The sequence below is a fragment of the Rattus rattus genome, chromosome 6, assembly GCF_011064425.1.
Source record: "Rattus rattus isolate New Zealand chromosome 6, Rrattus_CSIRO_v1, whole genome shotgun sequence".
Taxonomy (NCBI): Eukaryota; Metazoa; Chordata; class Mammalia; order Rodentia; family Muridae; genus Rattus; species Rattus rattus.
In genome coordinates this window covers 51,818,388-51,833,323 of record NC_046159.1, presented here as the reverse complement: position 1 = coordinate 51,833,323, position 14,936 = coordinate 51,818,388, and the positions used below count along the sequence as shown (strand labels likewise).

The following is a 14,936-nucleotide window of genomic DNA, read 5'->3' as shown; positions in this document are numbered from 1 at the left end:
TTAGTCAGAGATCCTTCTACTTATTCTTTTTGTTTAAAACACGCATCGTAATGATAACAAATCCTCAGTAGACAATGTTGCCTGACCAGTTGTAGAGTTTATTTATAGGGTGTCATGTGAACAGCAAGCTTGTAATTACAGATTTTTATTTCTTAAATTTAGATTTACTTTCTGTACTTTGTAGTCTGCCCCATTCCCAAATGGACAAATCTTTGTCCACTAAAGAATAAGGAAGCGTTCTTTTACTTAATTTAGCAATATGGACAAGTATATTATTTAATTAGCACAGAATTAAATAGAAAATTGAGGTTAAAAAAAAGCAAGAAGAAAATTAGCCAAGTGTCTGTTAAAGAGTTTTAACAGGATTGAAAAAGTTGTTGGTTAAATTTGAGCTTCAGTTAGAAAACCAATAGGACTTCTCCCCAAAGTGCATGCTTTCTCTTTTAATTGCTAAATTTATACTGAGAATTAATGCCATTTTTCTTAATGCCCTCGATATTATGAGCAGAATTTTACTAAATTTTTGAATACATAAAATGCAAATTCAAAGTTAGAAATAACAAATGAAGTCAAATTTATCGTGTAAAGAGTATGCTGATAAGCAAGCGTTTAATGTCTCATAAGCAAGGACTGTAAGTGAGGTCCTTAAGCCCTAATCCCCAGGAAGCACCACATGTCATTAATTTGCATCGCGGCATAGCACTAACTAACTTTATTTATATTTCTAGCACACCTAGGGAATAGAACTCAAGTATTTTAAATCATTCTCATTCTTTATCAGCCATAGGTGAAATCTCAAGACCCTTTAAGAAGGTCACCTGGAGGTGGAGATGGAGCTCCCTTGGGGCTGGTAGTGTGCTTGTATCATGCCTGTGTTTCAATTTACAGCAATATACAAACAAACAAACAAACGAACGAACGAACAAACGAACGAACTTGTCAGAGTATCCTGTTAGATGCCAGAAACAGGATGAGGAAATCAGAACAGACAACAAGGTGGCTGAGGAGATGGCTCAGTGACAGAAAGTATTTGCCTTGACAAGCGTGAGGACAGGTGTTCAAATCCCCCAGAAACCAACCTAGAGAGAGACTCTCCCTGTTTGAGAGACCATGCTTCACTGAAAAAGGTAGAGAAGCAGTGTTGTAGGATTTCCATCACCAATCTCCAGCCTCCATGTGCACCTGAACTGCCCCCAAAATGCCTCCACACACTCATGCACGCACGCACGCACACGCACATGCACGTGCGCTTATACACAAACACACAATGGAAGAAAAACAATAAGTCAACAATAAAAACCCTGCTTTCTTGTAAAAAAAACAAACAAACTGTAAAGTAGACTGAATGCCGGATGCGGATTGGCGGCTGTTATACCTGAAGTTCAAGGGCTGGAAGAGCTTGTGCAAGAGCCAGAACTTGAGCATGGTCCAGAGGAGCGCCCCGGCTCAGCCTCTCTCCTACATCTCTTCACAAGAAAGCCAGAGGCCCTCTTCACAGTCAAGAAGCCCAGCGGAAATCAATCATCTAAGGCTCCCTCTAGTACTCCGCTACTCTTTAGTGTGACAGGCGTTTTCTGGGTATGCTACAAATGCAAGCCAAGTGGATTCAGGTGCTGAGTGGCCATGTTCACAGAGACCCCGGTTCATCTGTGAAAAGCAGGGCATGCGGCTCAGGCGATGCAATTTCAAGTGGGCGTCACAGGTGACTCATCAGAGGCCTACTGATATTTTCGAAGTGTGTGTGTGTGTGTGTGTGTGTGTGTGTGTGTGTGTGTGTGTGTGTGTGTGTGTGTGTGTGTGTGTGTGTGTGCGCTTAGATCCTTTGATTTTTGGATAACAGCCTTCCTGACCATTTCCAACTTTTCCGGGTTTCATAGCCCTTGTGCAGAGTGCGTTTTCATACAGGAATCTAGTCCTGAATAGGGAATTTGGAGCATGAAGAAAATTATTTTTAAAACGGAGTCGAGACTAGGAGAGAGGCCTTAGCCAGGGAATTTTGCTCTATAAGAGCTTTTCCTACTTCATGTCTCAGAGTGACAGCTCATCTTAGCCAGTGGACTACATTTCCCAGCGGGTGCTGCGCATCTCACAAGCACAGGCTGGCGGGCTCGGGACTCTCCTCTGCCCAGCTAGCCAATAGAAATGCTCGGCTTGGTCCTCTGCCCGACAAGGAGCACGCGGGAACGGGGGCCTTAAAACTACATTTCCCGACACGCTGGTACACGAATACGGGCCAATCAGATTCAGGCATTTTGAGGCTCGGGGAGGAGCCGGCTTGGTCAGCCACATTCATTGGTTAGGCGGCCCTTAGTAGAGCCGGAACCCGGGAGCAAGCGAAACGCAATGACATTTCCTCTTTAAATAACCGGAGCCGGGGCCCCTTGGAGAAATGGCCGCGTCGGCAGGTGGGTGGCGTGGTACGGCCGCTGGTAGTGTCGGAGCAGGAGCGCGGGCGCCGGCCACGACCTGAAGAGGCGGCCGTAAGGCGGGAGGGAAGGATGGAGAGGCGGCGGGCGCGGAGGCGAGGATGAATGGGGAGGAGGGTGGTGGGCGGCGCGCCCTCGGAGATGGGGTGTCTGGGTACCGGCCGCCCGCGAGGCGGTTGAGGGGTGCCCTGGCAGTCGCCCTCGGTCGCGCTGCCCTCGGGAGGCTTCCGCCCCGCGCTCGGCCCGGAGCCCAGTCCCCGCGCACAGCCGCCGGCTCGGCTGGCTCGCCTCACACGCTCCCTCAGCGAGCGCGGCGGTCCGGGCTCGCCGGGCTCCCAAGGAGCGCTCCGGCCTGGGAACTTGTTCGCCCTTGTTGAGCTTTCCGCTCCCAGAGCCTATGTCGGCGATCCTGTGCCTACACACGGGCGTTTGTGTAAGGGTTGGGGGGAAAAACCCACGACGCCGTAAACTGGCTTCGAACTTCTTGTGGTTGTGCGATTTTTCTCCTAGATTTAAGTAAGTCTTCCCCAACACCGAATGGGATTCCATCTTCAGACACAGCCAACGATACCATGGACCCTTTCCATGCTTGCAGTATTCTTAAGCAACTCAAAACAATGTACGATGAAGGACAGTTGACAGACATTGTAGTGGAAGTGGATCACGGGAAAACATTTTCCTGTCATAGAAACGTTCTTGCTGCAATCAGCCCGTACTTCAGGTATGACGACGGTAGAAACTTCTATTACTATCCGCACGGGAATCCCTTTCATCCCTAGTATTGCCCACTTAGTTGTGATACTGAGTTGGGGCAAATAAATAAAGGCAAGCAATGCGTTTATTTTCTGAGAGTAGATAACAGGGCTTGTTTTATTAATGAGCTCTTGTTTTGAGGTGGGATCCTAGAATTCAGATAGTTGGAGTTTTAGTGGACTTGGGAGGAGTTCCCAATATGGATGCTGCCGGTCACGTGAAAAAAATTAAAATGCTTTAAAATGAAATTCACCTATACTAAAACATGGCACGTGTACAGACAGCTACATGTGGCTGGTGACTGCTATGCTGGTCAACGTGGATATACAGTGTTTCAATCACTGGGTCATTAGAGAACGATCTAGAATTTTAAATATTTGTGATGTGTTTTTTTTTTCCATTTGGTTTTTAGTACATATAACTTTTTTTTTTAGCGTTTAAAGCATAGGAACTTGTTACTTTACAAGTAAACTAGGGCTTAGATTATTTTAATGCCATGGAGTTTTGTAAAAAGTAGTGAAATAAAATAAAGGTTAGTTATGTCTTACTTTCCAGGATCCCCGGAAATAAATAGTTCATGCTTTCTTCACTTTCTTGTTCTATTTCTTTTTACCATAAAATACTGAAAAGTGAATGTTTTGGGTCTGAAAACTAAGTTCTCATTTAAAAACAGATGATTGGAATAGGTTTTGTTTCAGGTGCTCGTTTCTAAAAGCCCTTCAGCATACAAAAGTGGTTTGTGAATGATAGGAAGACTTTCTAGTCAGCCATACTCTTGCGTTATCTCTTGGGGTGCTTATAAGGCATATCCCTCTGTAATGTACTCATTTGTTTCTGGTCCCTCTTTCTCAGAATGCTGGGGTGGATACAGTTAACATCAGTTCTGATACTTAAAACCTATTAGACTTGCCTTGGGTAGGTCATTGAACCGAGTATTGATTATTACAGGATAGAAAGCCAGAAAAAAAAAAAATCAAACATACAGAACACAGGTTTGGCTTGGCAATTTAAAATACTGCTGCTAGTCATGTGTGCGTTTGAATATATGGCAGAGTTGCTCCTTATCAAACTGTGAATGAAGCTTGCTCGATATGTCTTGTCTTCTATAATCTTAATAAACTTATCTCTATACAGTTAATTTCCATTTGCATATGGAAAGATCCAGATGAGTGTTACCTAAGTCATTCAAATGGCAGAACTATACTCTAAAATTAGACTTATTGTGTGACACTTAATGGAATGGGTCAAGTGGGTCTCCATTCAGGCTTCTGATATTTAAAAAAAATGAAACAAAACTATATTCTCTTTGAATAGTAAAAAAACATAAATAAATTGAGACTTCAAAGTAAAAATCTCATTGAAACCTTATTCTCTAGAGGATACCATTATAAATATCATGGATAATTAAAATTAGATTTGAATGCCTACATAAAAGTATAGTTACAGTAGATTTTAGTTTCTAACAGATCTTTAAAAAATGGTTTGAAATACCATTCACATAAAGATGTTGCTAAAGAACTGAAAAACTAAGTTCTCCTTTCTGCACAAAAGTTTCTTGGCTTTCCTGATGTGGGAATCGCAGAAATCATACTTAATTTCCAAGCCTTGCATTGCAGGGGAAAGACTCAGAACAGCTGGAAATTTGATGTGGCTGCTTCCTGATCCACTATGTGTTAAAATTAGAACTGAGAAGTTTTTGCTACTTGGGATTTTGTGCAAGGAAATACTCCCAATGTATCAAGTGCATGAAGAGCCCGTTAGGGAACTGGTCAAGGTATCAGACTGCTGCATTGTTGTTAGCCTAGCCTGCTGAAGGCAGTAGTGGCCCCATGGTAAAGGGACATGAGATGATGTTCTCTCTTGGGAACCAGTCTGTACCTAAGCAAGGGCTACAGTTTTCTTTTTAATTGATAGCTATGTAGGTGAGTCATTAAACCCCTGAATTTAAAAGCAGCTCAAACATAGGAACATTTGGTTTTTTCAGTCAAATGGTAATATTAAACCTAAACTTTACATTATTAAAGTAAAAAGATACATAGTCTATACACCAAGTTGGGCCCTTGTATCCTCAAGGTTTCTCATATTACATATTAAAATTCCATATATTGAAGGCTAGGGAAATGGCTCAGTGGTTAAGAGCACATTGCTCTTGCAGAGGACCCAAATTTCATCCTCAGCATCAAGCTGTATCAAGCCACTAACAACCAGCTATAACTAATTCCAGGGGACCTAATGCCCTTTTCTAAACTCCGCAGGCATCCTACAGTCACCTGTGAACAATTCTCCACCACCCCCACCCCCACACATATGTACATAAATAAAAAGAATAAAATCTTAAGGAAAAAAAAAACCGTATGTATTTGGGACCTTCAAAGGTGTCTGCCCATTTTCTCATTTAGGATACTTTTCACAATACTACAAAACAAGTTCAAAATGTCTAGATCTCAGTTACTTTTATCCCAGATACCTCACCCATTCCAAGTGTCTAGTAAGCACCCCAGATGCTTTCCAAAGAGAGTAAAAACACATACCTTTTCTTATAAGACTTTAAGAAAACAATTGTTAAGAGTTTACTAGAATGGTTGGATGCGGGAGTACATGCATTTAATCCCAGCACACGGGGAGCCAGAAGCAGGGACATCTCTGAATTTGAGGCCACCATAGTCTACATAGTTCCAGGACAATCAGTGCTATGTGAAAAGATCTTGTCTTAAAATAGTAACAACAAAAGTTTCTTTAGAGTGAAACCTTACAGAAAGCTAATGATGTTTACAAATGAATAATACTTAAAAGTTCAAGTATTTTATCTGTTTAATGTTTGGGAAAGAAGGTTTCAAAAATATATTTATTTAAAACAAGAACTAAGTCCAAACTAAAGTGTATGCCCAGGCTGTTCTGGAATTCACTGTTACTCAGGATGCTATGAACTTATGCCTGCCCTCGCACCTCAGCCTTCCACTAATTGGGATCATCACCACTGTACTCCTCTAAGAAGCTTAGTCTTAAGGTTGTACGTTGGGGAATTTAAAAATAATTTCCAAAGAATCAGTGATGTATTAAGTGTTAAACTCTTTAGAAAAAAGCATATTAACCCTATCATAATTTTTTTGTATGGATATAAATAGGTAAAATACAGGAACGTTAACTGAGAAAATGAAGTATATCTATTAAGGAAGGGTTTTTAAAGTGTCCAAGAGTAAGTAAAATGGGCTTTTAAAAGGTGTAGGTAAAAAATATGGGTCTTTGAAGACCGCTGTTCTCTTTCTGAGATGAAATTTACTTTGTTCACACAATATAATGTTCCCTGGGCCATCAAAGATTTTATTAGACTGGCTTGTTGTGCTTAGTACTCATTTTGCTATCTTGATTGTGTCTTGAACTTTTTCTGAGATTTGACAATATAAGGTCCATTATCCATAAGGCAATTTGACTGGAAGTTTGGATGGGTGCTATAAGGACAATCAGATCTGAAGTATGTCACTTACAGTTTCTCCTTCTATAGCTAGCATGTAAGAAGAGAATCCTGCCCCTCTGCCTCCCCTTCTTATATAGACTCATTGGTGAGATGAGAAACCCAGTTAGCACAAAATCTAATTAGCAAGAGATTCTTATATGAATCTTATTAGTTTTATTTGCCCAGAACTATTTTTACAAGAAAGTGAAGTACAGTTGTCAAGAAATGTCAGGGACAAGTGGCTATCTGGATTAGGACAATAAATTCCAGGGATGTGGGCAGGAGATACGGCTCAGTGGTTAAGAACACTGACTGTTCTTCTAGAGGTCCTGAGTTCAAATCCCAGGAACCACATGGTGACTCACAGCCATCTGTAATAAGATCTGATGCCCTCTTCTGGTGTGTCTGAAGACAGCTACAGTGTACTTATATTGAATAAATTAATTATAAAATCCCAGGAATGTTACTTAGGGATATGTGAGAGTCGGGGAGTTACAGAAGTACTTGAAAGAGTGTGGCTTCAAAGTTTGTTTCTTCAGTCACAATTGTGCAATTACTCTGTCGATTAAGGCTATTTTCCAGCGTTGGTAGGTGAAGGACCACCATCCCAAAAGAATCCCCATAGCTTTCCAGAGAAAGAGACAGACGGGGGTGCTTCACAGGGCTCTTCCGTCAGCTGTAGTTCCCCAGGTGATTGTCAGCTTGAAGCAATCTGCCAGTGTACCATATTTTTAGATTGTATGTTTTTAACTCCTTTGGCATAAGACGGAATGGCCTTGAAAACAGCTTTTTGGATTTAAGTCTGTGCTAGATGATCAGTTGTCAGGAGGGCTTGTATGTGTGGTGATTTCTATTTGTGTATATATAAAACATTAATCTTTTTCTTTCTTAGATCCATGTTCACTAGCGGCCTTACAGAAAGTACTCAGAAAGAAGTTCGAATCATTGGTGTTGAAGCTGAATCGATGGATTTGGTATTGAATTATGCGTATACCTCTAGAGTTATTCTGACAGAGGCCAATGTTCAAGCCCTGTTCACTACAGCTAGCATCTTCCAAATTCCTTCCATACAAGACCAGTGTGCTAAGTATATGATTAGTCATTTGGATCCACAGAATTCTATTGGAGTCTTTATCTTTGCTGATCATTATGGTCATCAGGAACTTGGAGATCGATCAAAAGAATACATCCGTAAAAAGTTCCTGTGTGTCACCAAAGAACAAGAGTTTCTCCAGCTGACAAAAGACCAACTCATAAGCATACTAGATAGTGATGATTTAAATGTAGACCGGGAAGAACATGTTTATGAAAGCATTATAAGGTGGTTTGAACATGAGCAGAATGAAAGAGAAGTACACCTTCCAGAAATTTTTGCCAAATGTATACGTTTTCCTCTAATGGAAGATGCATTTATTGAGAAAATTCCTCCTCGGTTTGCGCAGGCCATAGTCAAAAGCTGTGGAGAAAAGGGACCATCCAACACCAATGGCTGTACTCAGAGGCTTGGAATGACAGCTTCCGAAATGATCATATGTTTTGATGCTGCACACAAACACTCAGGAAAGAAGCAAACAGTGCCTTGTCTAGATATAGTCACAGGAAGAGTGTTTAAACTATGCAAACCACCAAATGACCTAAGAGAAGTTGGCATTCTTGTATCACCAGACAATGACATATACATTGCAGGAGGGTACAGGCCAAGCAGCAGTGAGGTGTCCATTGATCACAAAGCAGAAAATGATTTTTGGATGTATGACCATTCCACCAACCGATGGCTTTCCAAGCCATCCTTGCTTCGGGCCAGAATAGGCTGCAAACTAGTATATTGCTGTGGTAAAATGTATGCAATTGGAGGGCGTGTTTACGAAGGCGATGGACGAAACTCACTGAAGTCTGTGGAGTGCTATGATAGCAGAGAGAATTGCTGGATGACTGTTTGCGCCATGCCAGTTGCAATGGAGTTTCATAATGCTGTGGAGCACAAAGAAAAAATCTACGTTTTACAGGGTAGGTAGCATAAGGATTCTTCATCAAAGGGTTATGTTTATATGGCAAGGGTGGTTTCCTTAACGATAGCAAAGCAGGCGATACTCCTAGTAGTACTTAATACTTCCTAACCACAGACTATGCTAGAACATTCGCTTAGAAAATCAAGGTCAAAAACATTTAAATTTTTAAAATATTTTTAAGTTACTGAAATGGTTGGTCCTCTGTTTTTGAGTTATGTTCAGATCTCTCATAAAGTTTTTAAAAGCATAATAAGTAATAGTTTATTACTTACTGACTACTTTGGAGCATTTTAAAATAAACAATAAGCAAAGGCTGATCACCCGGCTATTTTTGTTCTTTAATAATATAATCAAGAGACGTGGCTACTACTTTTTTATAGAACTTACTGATTGAGTTTACTGGAATTGACTGTTCATTTACCAAGGAGCTTTGTTTTTCTTCCAAGGTTTATTTTTCTTTTACATGTCTGAACATTTTGCCTGCATTTATGTCTGTGTACCAGGTGCATGCAGTGTTCACAGAGGCCAAAGGTGTTGGATCACCTGGAACTGGAGTTATAGACAGTCGTAAACTGCCATGAGGGTTCTGGAAGCTGAACCCAGGTCCTCTGGAAGAGTAGAGCCGCAAGTGCTTTTAAACACTGAGCTCTATTTCCAGTTCTACCAGGTTTTTGTTTGTTTTGAATCTTATGTATGTGGGCATTTTGCTTGAGTGTATGCGTATATACCACATGCATACTTGGTGACTGCAGAAGCCAAAAGAGGAAAACCCTGGAACTAGAGTCACAGATGGTGTGAGCTGTCCTGTGGATGCTGAGATTTGAACTTAAGCCCTCTAAAAGAGCAGCTAGCGCTCTTAGCTGCTCACTCACATTCCAGTGCCCACAAAGAGTTTCACTAGTTATGAAACTTTATTACAAAGGCTTGAGATTATCTTCTTTAGATCTTAGCTTTTTAAAAATTGTATGTATATGAGTGTGCAGGTCAGACATTATTAACATTGGCTGTTTCTATTGTTGGCCACCTTATTTTTTGAGACAGGCTCTCACAGACACTGGAGCTTACCAATTGAGTCGACTAGCTTGCCTCCAGGTCCCTCAGGAATCTGACTTTCTTTGCTTTTTCACTGCTGTGGTTATGTAGGTGTGCCACCGTGCCCTGCTTTTTCATGGATCCTAAAGGTCTGAACTCACATAGGTTACATTGCAAGCACCTGACCTGCTGACCCCCAGTCCCTTTACATTTTCTAAGAATATTTCAGTTGTTGGAATTTTGAATGCAGTTTAGATTATTCCAAAATTCTTATTTACTATGTTTCTTAAGGGATTATATTCACATATTTCCTTATATGACTACTTTAGTAAATCAGGAACAATGTAGGTTTTCATGAAAATATACATGATTATTTTTAAGCTCTATCCCATTTTTAAAAATGATATTTTTGCTCTAATCCTTTGACTTAAAATTTCTCAGAGAAGCCCGGATATGTTTGATTTAAGTTGCTTATTAATTTTGTAGAATTAATTAAGGTAGAGTACTAATGTATTTTAGTTAATATGAAAGCATGTCATGGTTTGGATTTATCTTTGTAAAATATAGGAATGGTTATATCTAGTGTGATGAAGTGTGAAGTGTGTCCCACCCCCACCCATATGTGGTACTGGCAAAAATAGTTTATAGAGATAATTTTAAGGCTCCTAATTGGAGTATGTAGGCTGTATATTAATGTAAATATTATAGCAAAACAGCAATAACTTAATACATTTATGCACCAGAGTGAATAATTTGTAACCAGAGGTATAAGAAATGTGTAGACAACTGGGCCATATAAGATGTCTTAACTCCCATTTTCTTTATCAAGAACACTAGAATATAAGTCATAGTAGAAAGAAAAGGTAATATGCAAGCAAAGGTTAGGGCTTAAATAAAATTGAGGTTGAAACATCACTCTTATTAAGTATGTAATTTAATCTATAGATGAGAATATCCTTACTTTAGAATAGTTTAAAGGGAAGCTTTACTTAGACTCTAGTATTCCTTTCTAACCTACAAAACCTTCTTACATATATAACCTGGTGATAACTGTCAAAGAAGGTTATGTCTTACAGATTGAGCATCCCTAATGTAAAATGCCAAAATCTGAAATCTGATTTTTGAAATTCGAGACTTTTTTGATGTGGTTCTACATTTTATACCCGACCTTATAAGAGGTCACAGTCTAAACGCAGGCACTAAAGATACCGTAGTAATCCGTGTTTTGACATGGAGTAATCCCCAGGATATTTATGTACATGTAGATACTCTGAGATCTGCAGTACTTAGAGTGTCAAGCACTTCAGAGGGAGTATTCCAGCCTGCTCTGCCTATAACTGCCTGTAACTCTAGTCTCCATAGAGCTGTTATCTACTATCATGAGACATTATTCTGTGTTCCCATTAAGCTTCACATAGCTGCCCATACCTCTAATTCCCGCTCTTGGGAGGGTAGGGTAGGAGGATTTCAAAGTGAAGATGAGCCTGAGTTCAGGCTAGAGACCTTATCAAAAAACAAAGCAATGTTATATCATTAGCAAGATCTTGGCAATTCACTATTTTAATTCTTACAGACATTTTCCTATTGACAGTCTGGCTCAGCGCACACACCTTTTTATTGTCAGTTTAGAAGAGTAACTGACTATCAATTCCATAAGTTGTTTTGTTGTCTTTGCTTTATAACAACATTGACATAAACACACGAGTGACCACAAGTTCAAATCTAAACAATTCCATATGCTATTTTCTAACCAAGTGCCACACATGTATGTGATGTATTTTTTATGGTTAAGTTGTATGTGTTCATGTTGCCTGCCTTACTCCTCCTGGGTCATACATCCCAGTGCAGATTAGTTGTAGTATTACTGTTACTTTGTATATTCTAGGAGTCAAGAATTTGGAAGGAAAATGTTGTCTTCTGAGGTTGGAATTAAAGATACAACTAAACATGAAAATGTACATAATTGTTTCCCTTTTCTTTTTTAGGAGAATTTTTCCTCTTCTATGAGCCTCAAAAAGACTACTGGGGATTTTTAACCCCCATGACTGTGCCTAGAATCCAGGGCTTAGCGGCTGTGTATAAAGACTCCATCTACTACATAGCTGGAACCTGTGGAAATCATCAGCGTGTGTTTACTGTTGAAGCCTATGATATTGAGCTAAATAAATGGACTCGAAAAAAGGACTTTCCTTGTGATCAGTCTATAAATCCATACCTTAAGCTGGTACTTTTCCAGAATAAACTTCATTTATTTGTGCGAGCTACTCAAGTGACTGTTGAAGAACATATCTTCAGAACCAGCAGGAAAAATTCTCTTTACCAGTATGATGACATTGCTGACCAGTGGATGAAAGTGTATGAGACCCCAGATCGGCTGTGGGACCTTGGCCGCCATTTTGAGTGTGCAGTGGCTAAACTCTATCCTCAGTGTCTTCAGAAAGTTCTTTAATAAATAGCAGGCCAAAGCACGTCACTGGCATCTCTCATACTAAGGAAGCTTGTTTAGGAAATGCTGTCAACATTGAAGAAAGCTAACAGTTTTGTATTCAGAAATGGGTGCTCGTAAAGATTGTGGTGTTGGGAGGGATTTGCTTTTACCTTCATGATATTTTCATTTTAGTCAGGAAAGGTAACAAAGTGCAATTATCAGCATTTTTCCACCCCTGGCATAAAAGTATCATCCTAGAATTTTGTGATAAATAGTTGCTGAGAAACCAGGTGAATTCAAGACAACTATGCACTCTTGAAAAGCAGAGTATTCCTGGGTAGAGAAATCCAAATTGGTTAACGTGACTTTTTATTTTAAATACGGGTAACAATATGAGGCAATATCATTTATTTAGCTGTGATCTCTCTAACACAGAGAAGCATTAACTTAGATCCTCAGTCTTACTATTTATATCTATTTACATATATATTTTTGTGTACTGTTTTCAAGTGTACGAGATTTAAATGTGCTCTGTCAGACTGAAGGAAAACTCAGTTTTCAGAACGAACTTCAGATTGTTTCATATTTCTCATGTAACTTTTAAGTTAAGCTACAAGGTTAAAGTGGCAGTTTTTCTGTCCATAACTTTTTCAAGTGCTAACACTGTCTCATTAAAAACCCAGAAAGGGCTCAGATTTGCAGGTGACTGGTGCTCGTATAAGTTAATTCACGTGTCGTTAGATTGATTTAAATGGTTTATGAGTCAATGTTTCTCTTTCGGATTAGCATGCTAGTTCCATGGTTGTGGCACTTTACCTTGTGACTCCACGAGGTCTGCTATTTGTGTGATAGGGTCTGGCCGATGGCCATTGGTCTAACTGGATTCAGTTTTACAATTCCAAGTTTGCACTAACACGGGCTGTTTTGTTGCCCAAACTCTTTTTCCATCCTCTACCTTTCCAGTCATTGCTAGTATCGTGAAAGTTAACTAATACTGTGAAGTTTTAACACCTACTTACAAAATTCTGTTTTTCCGAAACAAGAGTCTTGGAGTGGTCTAATAATTCAGTGGCTTCTAAGGTTCCTATGACAGTTACAACCTCTATTTTTTGCACTCAACAGTGATGAATATTTGTATGTTGAGACACTTGTATCTGAAGGTGATGTAGAAGGAGGGATGAGTGAGTGAACAGAGTCATAGGTTTCTGTACTCTAGGTACTAAGGCGCTGTTCATATTGAACTGATAAGTGTCTCAAAATTAGGAATATTAACATTAACTCCTTTTTTACCTAAGGCAGGCATTTAGGTTGATAACATACTCATTACTATTCCTATAACTGATAAAGAATATTACACATAAGGCAGAGCCTGTCCTCAGAACAATTTTAAAGAGAATCAGTTTGATTTCTCCTGAAGAAAATTGGCATGGTTTATATTGGGAATAAAGTCTTACACGAAGCGTGCGGTGATAGATACTGTGAACGAATGGAAAGCATAGCCTCTTGCATCACATACCTCCTTTTCCAGAAACTGTAGACTGCTTTACAGCGGCCCTGCAAGCGGAGAGCTCTCTGAAGCAGTTCAAGTGGACAGCATTCGCAGAATGACTGTGTATGTGTGGCTTCTAATCTCTTTGTAAACTTTGTCAACCAATATATTTTTTTTAACCTCTCTAGTTTGTCTTGTGTTTTCTTTTTTCATGCTGTTTTAGGGTTATTTCTGTGAATTTTTTGAATTACATTATAGATTTGTATTGCTAATGAGAGGGAAGATAATTTTTACAAGAAATATCCATGTAATTTATTTTTGAAAGCTTTGTTGAGTATCTAAGATTTCCTGCCACTTTGACAATCTCTGTATTTAGGAAAATTCATTACTTGAATACCTGATGTAGAACATTGAGTTAGCAATGTATATGTACCGTACGATATGTAAGAGAACAAATACACTGTGGCTAATTCTACACTAGACTTATTCTGTTGATCTGTACAACAGTCGGTCCTTTTGTCATAACTGTATGTTGAGGGAATCATTTAAGAATAGTGTATCAAAGCCAAGGTTTAGAATTTGCTATGGGAGTAGAATATATATTGAATTTTGTATGAACTATTTGTTTACATTACATAGCTGGGATATTTTGCCACTTTTAAAATGATTTCAGAAAAGGTCCTAGGAAACTAAGATTAGTGATATATGTGGGTTTATGTGTAGAAATTTAAGGTACATTTTCATAGTATGAAACTGTCAGTAAAAGGCACAATGGCTACAGCAGAATTAAAGATCTAACCAATGCCAAGCCCACGGTTCTGCATTTGAATGTACACAGCACTTTTCCTATACAGTTCTATACAAAGAAAACTGAACTAGGTGTAACTATGTTGTAGGATCGAAGAAATTATTATTTATGTCTGTCTTTGTTTCTTGTTATCCTACAAAGTTGATGTGTAAACATCAAGTTGATTTCATTGGTGCATGAGGAAAAGTGGATGTGATCTGTAAGGAACCAGAGTCCCACATGAGGAGTTTAAGATGGCATTCAATATTCAGTGCTCAGGTATGTAGTAAGTACTGTAGTCCTATGGGGCAAATGTGTAGATATTTTTAAACATTTTGCCGTAATTGCACAATTTTTGCATTTTTACCTGATGTCATTGTTTCTTGTAATAAAACCTTTTCTGATTGAAAACTGCCAGTGTTGTAAACTGATCTGAAGAATGATTTTTGCAAAATTAAAATTTGGTGAAAATCATAAACTCTCTCATGTCATGGTAGAATGGAATATTTTAACCTGTTAAATATCTGACTTGTGGCATCATGTGAACTAGTTAGTATT

General features: G+C 39.2%; 1 protein-coding gene across 1 annotated transcript; it reads left to right on the top strand.

The window, feature by feature from the left end:
* Positions 1-2,306: 2,306 nt before the first annotated feature.
* Kbtbd8 (kelch repeat and BTB domain containing 8) lies at positions 2,307-14,852 on the top strand. The gene is made up of 4 exons (XM_032906047.1): positions 2,307-2,405; positions 2,937-3,147; positions 7,526-8,640; positions 11,660-14,852. Exons 1-4 carry the CDS (start codon positions 2,390-2,392, stop codon positions 12,121-12,123), a joined length of 1,806 nt encoding a protein of 601 aa, XP_032761938.1. The 5' UTR covers positions 2,307-2,389; the 3' UTR covers positions 12,124-14,852.
* The last annotated feature ends 84 nt before the right edge of the window (positions 14,853-14,936 follow it).